We start from the raw sequence: 13,847 nt of genomic DNA, 5'->3' as shown, positions 1-13,847 counted from the left end.
TCCCCTCTGATTCCTTCCGCGCGTGGCTTGAAAACGTCACGCGGCAAATGGCCGAGGGTGATGCGATTGTCTTTGGGGGAAGGCACTTACCAGTGCGTGGTGCGTAGTTCGATATATTGAACGACCGGTGAAATTGAGTTCGATATATGACGAGGCTTTCCTACACTTTTACATGGGATTTTCAAGGGGATATTCCGTGAGTTCGATTTAACCAAAACTCAATATATCCGGGTTCGATATATCCGCATTTGACTGTATGTACAGATTTTTGTAAATTAACATGCATTCCCCAATTCTCACGCCACTGGGTGAAATTGGGTGAGTTGCATCGCAGTTACTTCGATCGTATACAATACACAGTCGTCCGCAAAAAGACGCATGCATGAAGAAATACCTGAAAAGATGTCATTCATGTAAATAATGAACAGTAATGGGCCCAAGACTGATCGCTGAGGCACCCTTGATGTTACAGCCACCTCATGCGACTGTTTCCCGTTGACAACAACACATTGACGCCTAAAGCTCAAATATTCCTTTATCCACCTAATAATGTTCTCATTTATGTTGTAGCAGGATAATTTTTGTATTAATAAGGAATGTCATACAACGTCAAAGGCCTTCCTGAAATCTAGAAATATAGAGTCGACAGAATATCCCTTGCACTTGACAGGTTATGTACGAATGTCGGAAAGTTGGATGACTCACGAGTAACCACTGCAAAAGCCATGCTGATGGTTATTTAATAATGAGTGTATACTTCCATAATATCAGTATAAGAAACGTGCTCTAAAGCTTTACATACTGCACTGGTCAGACACCAGTCGATAATTTGAAACAGCATTCCTAGGTCCCAATTTATATATTGGTTCAACATTAGCAAGCCTCCATTCATCAGGCAAGGAGTAATGATTTTGTGAAAAGAATTTGCAGGTACCTTGACAAAGCAAGAGCACAAGAAGAGAGCAGCACCGTGGGTAAGCCATCCGGTGGCACTGTTGTCCTCCAAGAGTGACACAATTCCTTGCTGATCAAATTCGATGGTCGCCATAGGTTCAGTACTGCTCAAGTTCAGGGCAACTGTTGACCACAGCAGAAAACACCGAGCTGAAAAATATGTTAAAGCACTTGGCTTTCTCCAGATTATCATGAACAATAATTCGGTTATGATCGACTGGTGGGATAGACAATTCATCCTTTCTGTTTATTTTAATGTACTGCCAAAATTCTTTAGAGCAATTTTGGATACGCATGTCGAAAGACTGAAAGTAGCAAATTTAGCCTCTTTAACCGAATCATTCATATCTTCTGTAATCTTCTTGAACTGATCCACGTTTTCTTGTGATAGATTCCTTTCGAAACGTGAAACGTGCTGCCTCTTTTCAATGACTCTGCGCACTGCTTTTGTAAACCAGGGCTTCCTTTTGCTGCGACACTTCGTCATCACCCATGACGGCACATATTGTTCACACTGATCAAAAAGTTTATCTTTCAGTGTACACCACAGTTCATCAACGCTGAGTGAATTCATATAAAGGGGACGCTAAGGACTTGAAAAATTACAGACCAATTAGCTTACTGTTTGTTGCGTATAAGGTATTTACCAAAGTAATCGCTAATAGAATCAGGGCACCTTTAGACTGCAACCAAGCAAGAGATCAAGCAGGTTTTCGGAAAGGATAGATACTCTACTATCGATCGTATCCATACCATCAACCAGGTGATAGAAAAATGTTCGGAATATAACCAGCCCTTTTACATAGCATTCATTGATTACAAAAAAGTATTTGACTCAGTTGAAACCTCGGCAGTTATACAGGCGTTGCGAAATCAGGGGGTAGACGAGCCGTACGTGAAAGTGCTGGAAGATATATATAGTGGCTGCACAGCAATCATAGTTCTGCATAAAGAAAGTAACAAAATTCCCATAAAGAAAGGTGTTAGGCAAGGAGACTCAATCTCGCCAGTACTATTCACAGCTTGCTTAGAGGAAATATTCAGAGACTTGGAATGGGAGCAGTTAGGGACAAAGGTAGATGGAGAATACCTAAGTAATCTGCGATTTGCTGATGACATTGCCTTGCTAAGCAACTCTGGGGATGAACTGCAAATAATGATTGATGACCTAGACAGGAAAAGTAGAAAGGTAGGCTTGAAAATCAATATGCATAAGACTAAGGTGATGTTCAACAGCAGGAACAGCAGTTTACGTTAAGTAGCGAAACACTGGAAGTGGTAGATTAATATGCATACTTAGGACAGGGAGTAACTGCAGATCCAGACCATGAAAGGGAAATAACCAGGAGAATAAGATTGGGATGGAGTGTTTTTTGCAAGTACTCGCAGATTATGACTAGCAGCTTACCAGTCAAGAGGAAAGTATGTAATAGTTGCGTCTTACCTGTACTCACCTATGGGGCTCAAACGAGGAGGCTAACGAAGAGGGTTCTAGTCAAGCTGAGGACAATGCAGAGAGCTATGGAACCAAAAATGACACATTCTAGTGGAAATAAGGAAAAAAAAAATGTGCATGGGCAGGGTATGTAGTGCGGAGAGAGGATAACTGATGCTAGGGTATGTTGTGCCCTACATGCACAATTTGTCCCATCGCCTCAAAAAGGCTGCGGGAAAGTGCGGCATTCGTGTCATCTTAACAGCCCCACAAAAGCTGTCTAGGATGTGCCGCATGGTCAACAATGCGTACCAAAAAACATGCGCAACGAAACACGCCACGCACTTTGTTTGGTGCGTGCACCATATACCCACTGACCTGTTTTAAGTGTTTTATTGGGCAAACAGGCCAGTGCCTGAATGAAAGGCTGTGAAAACACCGTACTACAGTTGCAGCTCTGATGGCCGGTGGCCGTTGGGCCACACATTGCCGCAAATGCAGAATGAAAACAACAGGCAGTAAAGAAGAAAAATGTGTTCCACTTTTTAGCCACACGAAAGTGCTGAGGCGGCTTCATAGGCAGGGTGATAGGGAGATATTTGAGGCATTTTGTATTGATAAGGCAGAGGATAAGTGCGTGAGCACACCCTCAATAGCCCTCACGAAAAAAGAGATAATCTATTTGTCAAAACACCTGCGCGTCAATTTGTTTTAAATGTTTAGTCTTTGTTATGTCAACATGCTTCTTGATAAAGGAAAAGGGAGGGGGAACAGTCTCCTGAGCATGCGCCTAATGCGAGTGTATAAATTTTGTTACGTGTGCATTAAACGTCAGTTGAAGTCTAACGTCGGTACCTTTGTCGCTGTCCTCTGTGTTTTTCCACGCTAGTTGCAATGTCGCAGTCATTAACGAATACACACCAACAAGCCCAACTGTCTTAAATGACCACATTTATAGCGTCGTCTGCACTTCTGTGAAGCGAAAGGTTGCTTCACTGCATCCCTTAACAATTGTCTTCATGATGCGGCGTCCCGTCGTGCCGTTGAGCCGATTGCGCGGGAGGTAAAAAGTAAGAAAATAAAAGGTAATTCTCGGTGACATCACGGAGCATTGATCCACTTGACCAATCGCTGTTCTTGAATTTCACTCTCTGGGGCTTCTCTCGGTTCTGGGAGAAAGCGTCACGGGAGTGAGAGAGGGAAAGAGAGGCGATAGCGTTTCCTCAGCTTTCGTGGATCTTTGCTGACGCCATTATGCCTTCCTGCCTTGTTCCGCTTCTCACCTTTGATATCTCGTGATACCTGACTTCGCCTGGCCAATTTTTAGGCGAGGGACCTACTAAGTTATCCCATTTTTCGGACCCGATCCTTCGATTTCTCGGCAATGTCGAGTCTGTCGAGTCTCGCGAGCCCAAGCACCTCAAAGGGAAAGAGAAAAGTGTTGTCGTTGAAGATGAAGTGCGCCGAAACGTGAAGGAGAGTGGTATCGCACGAAAGTATGAAACTGCACAGTCCACACACAAATGGCAGCAAGATCAACATTGTTCTTGATGACAACGATGGCAGCGGGGACCGAAAGAGGATCCGGTGCACCATGTGCGCCGACGTAGAAGCTGCACTTTACAGGTGGTTCTTGGATGCCCGATCAAAGAACATCCCGCTTAGTAGACCCATCTTGCTAGTGAAAGCTAAGGATTTTGGTTTCGCTTTGGGTCATGATGACTTCCAGCCGGGAAATGGAGCAGCAGCACGGACACGGTGCCTGCTGAGGATGAAGCTGCCATAGTTGACATCGCTGCAACACCTGGTGGTTTTGCTACGACAGCCTGCGTAGAGAAGCTATGGGAGCCTGCTAAAGAGTTGGACCTTGTGCCTCCAGGTCTGTCCCACATGGACTTCATTTCGGCCGATGACTAACTTGTTGGCACGCAGGACTTCACAACTGACAAAGTTGCCGGAAAAGTCATGGAAGGGACGGATAGTTCCTCCAAGAGTGACTGTGACGACGCTGGTTGCGCCCCTCAGCAGCGACCATCGCTATAGCTGACACATTCGGGCTGCAAACTTTTGGTAAAGGCTGTAGCCTTTATCAAAAGTTTGCAGCCCGGGGGGTCTACTTCTGAGTGATACTATGTGGCAGGTTTCCATACTTGCTTAAGGCAAGATTTTTCGTCCTACCATCTCCAATGGCTAGGGCTTCCACGATTATTGCAGAAGTCATATTATACGGCTTAAAAGCAAACCCTCTGGGCTGCAAACTTTCGATAAAGGAGTTCAGAAGCAGAACTTCAATTGGACGAGATGGAGGCCACGATCCTGAAGACCGCACTTGCAAAACGTGTTCAGGGAACACTGGACCACTTCGTCCAGCAACAATGAAACAATTTGCTCACATTTGTCGTTTTTCAATAGTCCAGGTACAACGAAATAGCGGATATAGCGAAGCAATTTCCAATTCCCGCCGACTTCGTTATAACTGGGCTAGACTGTACATACTTTTGGATAGGTTTTTTAAAGGGATACCTGACAGTTCGATATTAGCATTTAGGGGTGTGAATATCAAATATTTATGGTAAATGCAAAGCGAGTATGAATAATAAAAATTTGGTGCAAATTGAATAACTGTAGGTGTTTTTAAGGGATTTTGAATATCAGTACAAATATTTAAAAACTTTAAAAAGAAACAAGGCTGTGGCAAGTAAAATGTTTTGCCCATTATCAGCATAATTTACTATGTCTGTAAAGTCTCTCAGGCATCGGAATCGTGCGGTACAATAGAATCTCGATGATTATGGTTGATCCGAATTTCGCAATGATGCGAATTTCAGAAGTGTCCTCACGGTCTACATTGTACAGAATACGTTAAATTCGAGATTACACGAACAGTTCCTCAAGTCCACGCGGATTATACAAACGGGGGACCAACCACCCATGCAAGCGAGCGCAGCTGCGAGGAGGGCATCTCTTCACCTCTTTCCCACCACTCACGTCATCAGCCGAACTGGCTGCCGGGCTGCCAACAACAGCGAGGCCAGCTGCAACACGATCGGCAAAGTGCTGCGAGAGAAAGACGTTGGCATCGAAAAGTTTCAGCATCGCTTCAAAAAAGGCATAGGCTTGTTTACAAAAGGCAACAAAATGGACGAGACGGCTGTTGGCAACTGTACTGACTCGCTACTGGTGCTGACCTTGCGGTACACGCCACGCGACATTTTCAATGCCGGTGGTTCCAAACAAATGACACTCACCATTACTATTGGCAAGGCAACCAAGATCGACGTTAGCCCAGGCTCGGCTGATTTTTGACATCGAGCCGAGGAAAGCGCGAACCAGCATTATTGACTTCTTCAGCCAAAAAGTAATTAAGCAAAATAAACTTTGTGTTTCATTTTCATGTTAAATATTGCTGTTTTGGATGACACAAATTCAGGATAGTTAAGCAGGCAAGTTGGTGATACATCATCCAAAAAAACAGCGCGAACAAACAGGGACGACAGGAAGAAACAACAGGAACAAGCACTTTTAGGGTACATAACAGAGCCCGTAGTACTAGAAATGAAATTCAACAGGATAGTTAAGCGGGCGAGTTGGTGATACATCATCGAAAAAAACAGCACGAACAAACGGGGACGCTTGTTCCTGTTGCTTCTTCCTGTCCCCGTTTGTTTACGCTGTTTTTTTGGACAAATTCGGGATCATACGAATATTTTTCGGGGTCCCGTGGAATTTCTATCATCAAGATTTATTGTAGTAATAGTAATAAACCTTTATGTGTATTCGAAATTTCGAATGCAAGTCCAGTGTTCATTATTCGATTCGTATTCAAAAACTGATATTGGACATTTTCAAAATTTTGAAAATTATGAATACACTGAAAATTTTCGAATTCATCTCTACACACCGCGTGGGCTGTGCAGTGAAGCATCTCAAAATGCCGTTTTGTGAAGAGGGACAGAAGGAATTCTCACTTCGGTTTTATCTCTCCACCATTTGGTTTTTGTCGGTTTTCAGAACCATTCAATAATTTAAGCTTTCAGTTAATTGGGACATCTTTTCTGGTTCCTTGAAGGCTGATAACGCTGGCATTGAAAAATTTCAATATTTGCGCACCCCTACTTTAGTGGTTGCGCTCAGTGAAAAAAGCCTGCTAGTATTGAATTGACCTGCTGTCATGGCAAGGCACTTTCAAGGCAGCCCTAGTGATTAGTAAACTTCTTCCTGCAAAAGTTTGACCACTTATTAAAGAGTATAACAGGTGAACCTCAGCGATGTGCAGGCTACAGCCGTGCGCAGCTACCTTGTGCAAGTAGTAACAATGGTAGCACAGTTGGTTGGTCATATTTGGTGACATACTAGTTACACAAGGGGACGATGATATAACTGTTTAATCCTAACCAGAAAGGCGTATAAAAGCGATCAAGATATGATAACAGTGCTGATGCGGAGCGTGGTTACACGCATGAAGGACAAGCATTCTACACCTTTCCGATAAGAATTAAACACATGTGTTGTGTTTCATCCATCTCCTTATGTAGCTATAGTAGTGAACAAGTCTCCAAATAGCAACTAGCAAGCATTGGCAGTTTGCAAACCTTGTGCCACCGCTTGCTGTGATAGCGATCATGGCAGATACAGACGGCGCTTAGTGTTCAAGGGCGCAATCACAGCGTCCGTATCATACCTAGACATTCTGCACACAGTGCACTCCAAAGGGAGAGCCTCACCAATTGGCATTGTATCCTTTCACCTTGACTTGAAGTTGTTCAGTGCACATGATGCCCATTTCAGGGATGACAACTTCAAGGTGGCCTGTGACTGGACCAGGGCCAAGTTCAGCCCAGACTCCAGCTACGTGGCAGTGGGCTCCCACGATGGCACACTTTTCATCTGGAATACGCACTCGGCCAAGCTGGAAAAAAAACTCAAGGAGATGAGGTGAGATTGACATTTTATTGGTTACTAATCCACATTTCAATAAGAATCTGGTGGCTGCTGACAAAGGGAGGCCGTGCATTTATTTGCTCATATGTGTGGCTTGCTACTGTTTCGTAGCTGTGCAATCAATGCCGAGTTCAACTGATTGTTACTCAGTATTTGGTCAAGTATTTATCTCAAGCGAATAATTTTGAACCTCCTCCAGGATGGCACCACAGCACGCATTCCAGCAGCAGGTTGTATGTTTCTCTGGCCTACATGGCACCAGTTAGAGGACTCCTTTGCCTTCTGCAGGACAAGTCAGAGCTGACTGCCTCTTCTTCATGTGATAATGGCTGCCCATTTTTGATGCCGGGTGGCACTGGATACACTTGGCGCCTAGTGTGTGGAATGACCGTGTAACAGCAGAAATTGTGCAATGTGGCAGTCGCAATTAAAAACAGCATTCGGAGGTTCTACAACTATTTAAGCTCCGGGTTGGCTAATGCCAAATAGTAGAGCAACTTCAATGATTTTGGCAAAGCTTCAATGCACTCTCTCCTTTTATGTGCCTTATATTGGGAAATTGCATATTGTACACTATAAGTTGACCCTCGCAAAATCTCCTCGGCCAAAAGAAGTTTCACCCTTAATATAGGTCGACACTAACTCACACTGCAGTCATAGCTTTCCAGTAAATTATTCAGGAGACCAAGTCATTCAGAGAGGCATTTATTCGTACATGACTCACCTCTTGCAATTGGTCATTGCTTGCAAGGATGCAGTCACCGTCATCCTGTGAGCCACTGCTGCTGCTTCTTTGCTTTCTTCAATCTTTCATGAACTTCTCCAATATGTCCACCTATGAGGGGATACCCAAAAGAAACCGAACCTATTTCCTTTTGAACCTATTTATTCACATTTTATGCCCAAACCTTTAATGCACTTGTCTAACCTTTTATTCCACTTTTCAAAAAATTGTTTAAATTCATCTTTTGTGATGCTTGACAGCTCCTGCATTTTTTTTTCTTTGCCTCCGCAACATCAGCAAAACGCTTTCCTTTCATGCATTTTTTTCATTCTGGGAAACAAAAAAAGTAACACGGGGCAAGGTCCGGTGAATATAGGGGGTGAGGAACAGGGTTCATACCATTTTTGGTCAAATATTGATGATCGCACGAATTTTTTTAACATTTTCATGTCTTCAGGCCGTGGAAGGACGACCAGAGCAAGTTTGGTCATCAATTGACATTTCACCAATTTGAAAACGGGAGAACAACTTAAACACTTGTGTTTTCCCAATAACATCATCCTTGTACGCCGTTTTAACGTTTCAAGAGTTTCTGTTCCCAATAAACCCCTCTTCAGTTCCAATTTTTCCGAGCAGAAAGCACAATTTCACCGCTGCACGCTGTTCACGAAAATCAGCCATTGCAAAAACAACGCTCACAGAAAACAGTTGTCATTATAAACTCTGCCGAAGCTGGTACAGTCGAACCCGGTTATATCGAACCCGGATATATCGAATTTTGGTTATATCGAACTCACGAAATATCCCCTTGAAAATCCCATGTAAAAGTATAGGAAAGCCGCGTCATATATCGAACTTAATTTAACCGGTCGTTCGATATATTGAACTCCGCACCACGCACTAAAAAGTGTGCCTTCCCCAAAGACGATCGTACCTTCCTTGGCCGTTTGCCGCGTGACGTTTTCAAGCCATGCGCGGAAGGAATGAGAAGGAACAGTTCGGCGACGGCTGGTCTGGGCAGCGCCGCGCCCATTCCCCAAAGGCGCGCGCATCTGCAGTTATTGTTTCCCGCGCGCCAACACATGACCTTTGCAAGCCATGTGCGTGGGTGTGCCCATTCTTTTGCCGAGCTATATCTCTCTCCTTCAGCATTCAGCACGCGCTACACATGCGCCAAGCCAGCTCAGCCCGTTTCCAGACAGACGTCCGACGCTTTCTCCAGCGTGTGTTGCAAACCCTCTGCGCGCGCGGCGGCTGACGTGGCTATGGCGCCTGCGAACGTTAAGAAGGGGCAACTGTCTCGTTTTTCTTTTTTTTTTTTTTTGTCATCCTTTTTTATCGCTGTGCTGTTCGGACGTTAAGCGGCGGCAGGTGTTTTTTTTTTTTTTTTTTGCCGAAGTTGTTTATCCTGCATGTATGAATCGACGAAAGCACGCGGTCAGCTACTGCGATCATGACGCCCGCCCCAAGCGCGGCGTGGCTTGTGCAATCAAGCCATCATGGGCAGTCTGCCAAGTTTGCTCCCCGCCACCGCAGGAGCTATCAAAAGATAAACGCGCCCGGATGTTATCGCTGCGCAACATCTTGGCACGCTGCCAAGAAATGAGCTGTGGATGAGGCCACTGAAACGGAGTGACGCGCGTCATCGACATGCAAGCAAAAACGCTCGCGATTTGTGCTGCGGCGATGCAGAAACCTTGTTTTGAGCTACCGCGGTGGCTCGAGCTGCGAGAGGGATGCAATTCCAACAACTTTTAAATGTTTCGCTCTTTCGCTGCCGCTCGTCGATGAGATCGCTTGCATGTGAGCGAGCTGGCCTTTACGCAATTTTTTTTTTTTTTTTTTTTAATTCTCGGGTGCAAAAGTGGAGGGTAGGTTCATTATGAGAGTGGGTTGATTACGCGACAAATACGGTATCGTTTTTTCGCATCGTAAGTGCTTTCACAAGCCAATTTCTGTATATCGAATTATCGATATATCGAACTATTTCGCGATCCCCTTCGAGTTCGATATATCCGGGTTCTACTGTACGTCCGACCTTCAGCGATGCCATTCGGCTAACTGACTCTGGAATGTTCACTCTATGCGCTCCTAGCGGCAAAACACGGTACTATGAAAGTGCTGCCCACCAAAAAATTAGTCCGGTCTCTTTTGGGTGCCCCCTCGTATTGCAACATTGTTTTCTGATTCTGTATAGAGGATCACTTATCTCTTGAAAACTGCTCTGTATTGGTGCTGAGGCTGCAGCGGCATGGCTACGTCTCGAACACACAAGTCAACTACCCGACTTCAATGAATTGAATGGTTACTAAGCATTAAAAAAGTGCCAAGATGCTTTTGAGAGCATGTGGCTTGTCATAGGATATTGAATTGGATTGAATTGGATCTAAGGCATGATGTTGCCAGTTTTAGGTGAAATACCCACGATTCGTCAGCAGAGCATTTCAGTTTTATGAAAACAAGAATTTGGAGCATATTTCTATATAAATTCCTGTCATTCAAGGGCCTGCCTAAATGGGAGGGGGGCATCACCAAGTATAAGAAATCTAGAAATGCTGATAGATATTGAATGATCCATCACCCTCCCGCAAGAATTTTTGATCTAGCATGAACGGAACCAGTGTAAGCGGCGATTGAAAATGACTCCTGAGTTTTCCGTCTCAACTTGTACGTCGAAGCGCGCTGCAATGAAAGCAAAAAGAATAAAGATTACAGGCCGGCACTGTGCTCTTTCCACAAACACGTCACCGAGCAGTTGGTTTGTTTAGTTCCAATTGGAACGCTTGCTTTAGTTCCAATTGGAACGCTTGCTTCATCTGTTCACCTTCTGTGGCTTCTCTCAGACATGAGCCCAAACTGAAACAGCGGACGTGCAAAACACGGCGAATGGCTCTGGAGCCATCATCATCATCATCAGCCTGACTACCCACTGCATGGCGAAGGCCTTTTCCATAATCCTCCAATTAACCCATCCTGTGCTAGCTGAGTGAACTCTTAACCTCATCCGCCCACCTACCTTTCAGCCGCCCCCTGCTACGCTTTCCTTCCCTTGGAATCCAGTTTTTTACCCTAAGCGACCATCGGTTATCCTTTCTTCGCACTACATGTCCTGCCCATGCCCATTTCTTCTTAATTTCCACTAGAGCGTCGGTAACTCGAGTTATTTCTCTGACCCACTCTGCACGCTTCCTATTTCTTAATGTTACCCCTACTATTTTTCATTTTATAGCCCTCTGGGTTGTCCTCAACTTAAGTAGAACTCTCTTGGTTAGCCTCCACATTTCAGCCCCATAGGTGAGTACAGGCAAGATGCAACTGTTGTATACTTTCCTCTTGAGCGATACCGGTAAGCTGCTAGTCATAATCTGCGAGTGCTTGCCAAATGCGCTCCATCCCAATTGTACTCTTCTTGTTATTTCCTTTTCGTGATCCGGATCTGCGGCTACTACCGGTTCTATGTATACTTATTCAACTGCCACTTCCAGTGCTTCACAACCTATTATGAACTGCTGTTCCTTCCCGAGGCGGTTCAACATTACCTTAGTCTTCTGCATATTGATTTTCAAGCCTACCTTTCTACTTTTTCTGTCTAGGTCATCAATCATTATTTGCAGTTCATCCCCCGAGTTGCTTAGCAAGGCAATGTCATAAGCAAATCGCAGATTACTGAGGTATTCTCCATCTACTCTTATCCCTAACTGCTCCCATTCCAAGTCTCTGAATACTTTCTCTAAGCAAGCTGTGAATAGTACTGGGGAAATTGTGTCTCGTTGCTTAACACCTTTCTTTATGGAAATTTTGTTATTTTGTTTATACAGAATTATGGTTGCTGTGCAACCACAATATCTTCCAGTACTTTCATGTACGGCTCGTCTACACCCTGATTTTGCCATGCCTGTATGACTGCCGAGGTTTCAACTGAGTCAAATGCTTTTTCGTAATCAATTAATGCTAATTTAACAAAACTTGATGTTGGGCTAGATGGTAGCGCGTGTCCTGTGTCTTCTTCTCTTGTGTGTGTCTTCCCGTGCGCTTTATCTTCAGTCAAATTAATGCTAATCAGAGTATTTTTCTATCACCTGGTTGATGGTATGGATATGATGGATAGCAGAGTACCCTTTCCGAAAACCTAATTGATTTTTTTCTTGGTTGCAGTCTGAGGCTGTCCTGATTCTGTTAGCGATTACCTTAGTATAAATACCTTATACGTACCAGACAGTAAGCTGATTGGAATTTTTCAAGTCCTTAGCATACCCTTATGAATTAAGATAATGTTTACATCCTTCCATGGTTCTGGTACCGTCGATGGCACCAGTTTTCCTAGCACGATATCCCCTCCGCCCTTTAACAAATCTACAGTTACCTGATCCTGTCCAGCTGCTTTTCTCTTTTTCATAGTTTCTAATGCTTTCTTGACCTCGTCCTTCGTCACTGGCAGAACGTCTGACTGCTTTTTATTACCGCCAATCTCATTATTGTCCTGACTACTTTAGCTACTGTAGAGACCAGTATAGAACTCCTCGGTTACTTTGACTATCTCGTCCATAGTCATGATGGCGTAGCCTGCCTTATTCTTTAGTGCATACATCTGATTTTTGCCTATGCCCAATTTCTTCTTCATCGCTTTAAGGCTTCCCCCGTTCCTTACAGCATGCTCAATTTTCTCCATTTTAAACTTCTTTGTATCGGCCACTTAGCACTGATTGATTAGCTTTGATATCTCTACCAATTCTGTCTGGTCAAATCTTTCGTCTCCTGAGACTGGTATCTTCTCTTACTATCCTACCGCCTGCTTCTACAGCCGCTCAGTTTGATATCTCTGAAATTATTGTTCATTGCTTCTAGGCTAATGGCGTCTTCCTCGCTTAGAGCTGAATATCTATTCTGTAGCGAGATCCTGAACTCTTCTGCCCTCCCCCTCACCGCTAAATCATTAATGGATTTCTTTCTTACTAATCTGTTTTGTTCCCTCTTCAGATTTAGTCTAATTTCAGGCCTTATGATTGTATGGTCACTGCATCGCACTTTCCCGATTACCTCTACATCCTGCATAATGGCGGGGTTAGGACACAGTATGAAGTCAGTTTCATTTTTTGTCTCCCTAATAGGACTTTTCCGTGTCCACATCCGGTTCTTCCATTTACTGAAGAAAGTATTCATGATTCTTAAGTTTTGTGCTCTGGAAACTCAACTAGTAACTCCCCCCCTGCTATTCCTAGAACCAGTGCCATAGTCACCCACTGCCTGGTCTCCTGCCTACTTTTTCCCTACTTTGGCATTGAAGTCTCCCATTACAGTAAAGCTTGTTAATTTGAACTTCATGGGACAGGGCGAAAGATGCAAATTATCTGGCGTTTGAATTATTGAATGGCCTCGAAAATACTGACAAGACCAACTTACATTACGGTAAATGTACTGTATTTAGTCTCATGACGAATCCACTCGCATAATGAATCCATACAGCCCCGATTTGTGCCTCAGAATTTAAAAAAAAAAACTGCTGCTAATGACTGGCACGTTAGCGCACCAGTCGTTAGCGCGTCCTCCGTTTCGCGTCGTCACGGTCCACAACACATTTCTTGGCATTGCGCCAAGATGCTGCGCAGATAATGGCGTATTTACCTTTTGACATTAGCCCCAGCAAGGGGAGGGGTGAGGGGGCGAAGCAAACTTGGCAGAGTGCCAGCGCTTGCCCGGTTGTGCAAGCCTCGTTTCAGTATGTTCGCCTTATCATGCCATGGGCGATTGGGCCACTCAATCATTGGTAGTAAGATGTGTTGTCGGCCTAGTTGG

The 13,847-nt window shown here is 44.3% G+C and overlaps 1 protein-coding gene across 3 annotated transcripts in view; it reads left to right on the top strand.

Moving 5' to 3' along the window:
• LOC146201375 (autophagy-related protein 16-1-like) overlaps nucleotides 1-13,847 on the top strand; it is a 204,753-nt gene that overhangs the window by 152,491 nt on the left and 38,415 nt on the right. For all 3 annotated transcript variants that reach the window (XM_084595800.1, XM_084595803.1, XM_084595801.1), the window contains one exon: nucleotides 7,178-7,324. In XM_084595800.1, coding sequence (XP_084451926.1) covers nucleotides 7,178-7,324 — 147 coding nt within the window. The remainder of the gene's footprint in view (nucleotides 1-7,177; nucleotides 7,325-13,847) is intronic.

This window comes from Amblyomma maculatum, chromosome 2 (genome assembly GCF_055883805.1).
Source record: "Amblyomma maculatum isolate TAMU_Amacu chromosome 2, ASM5588380v1, whole genome shotgun sequence".
Classification (NCBI taxonomy): Eukaryota; Metazoa; Arthropoda; class Arachnida; order Ixodida; family Ixodidae; genus Amblyomma; species Amblyomma maculatum.
This window is presented reverse-complemented; position numbering and strand designations above follow the sequence as displayed.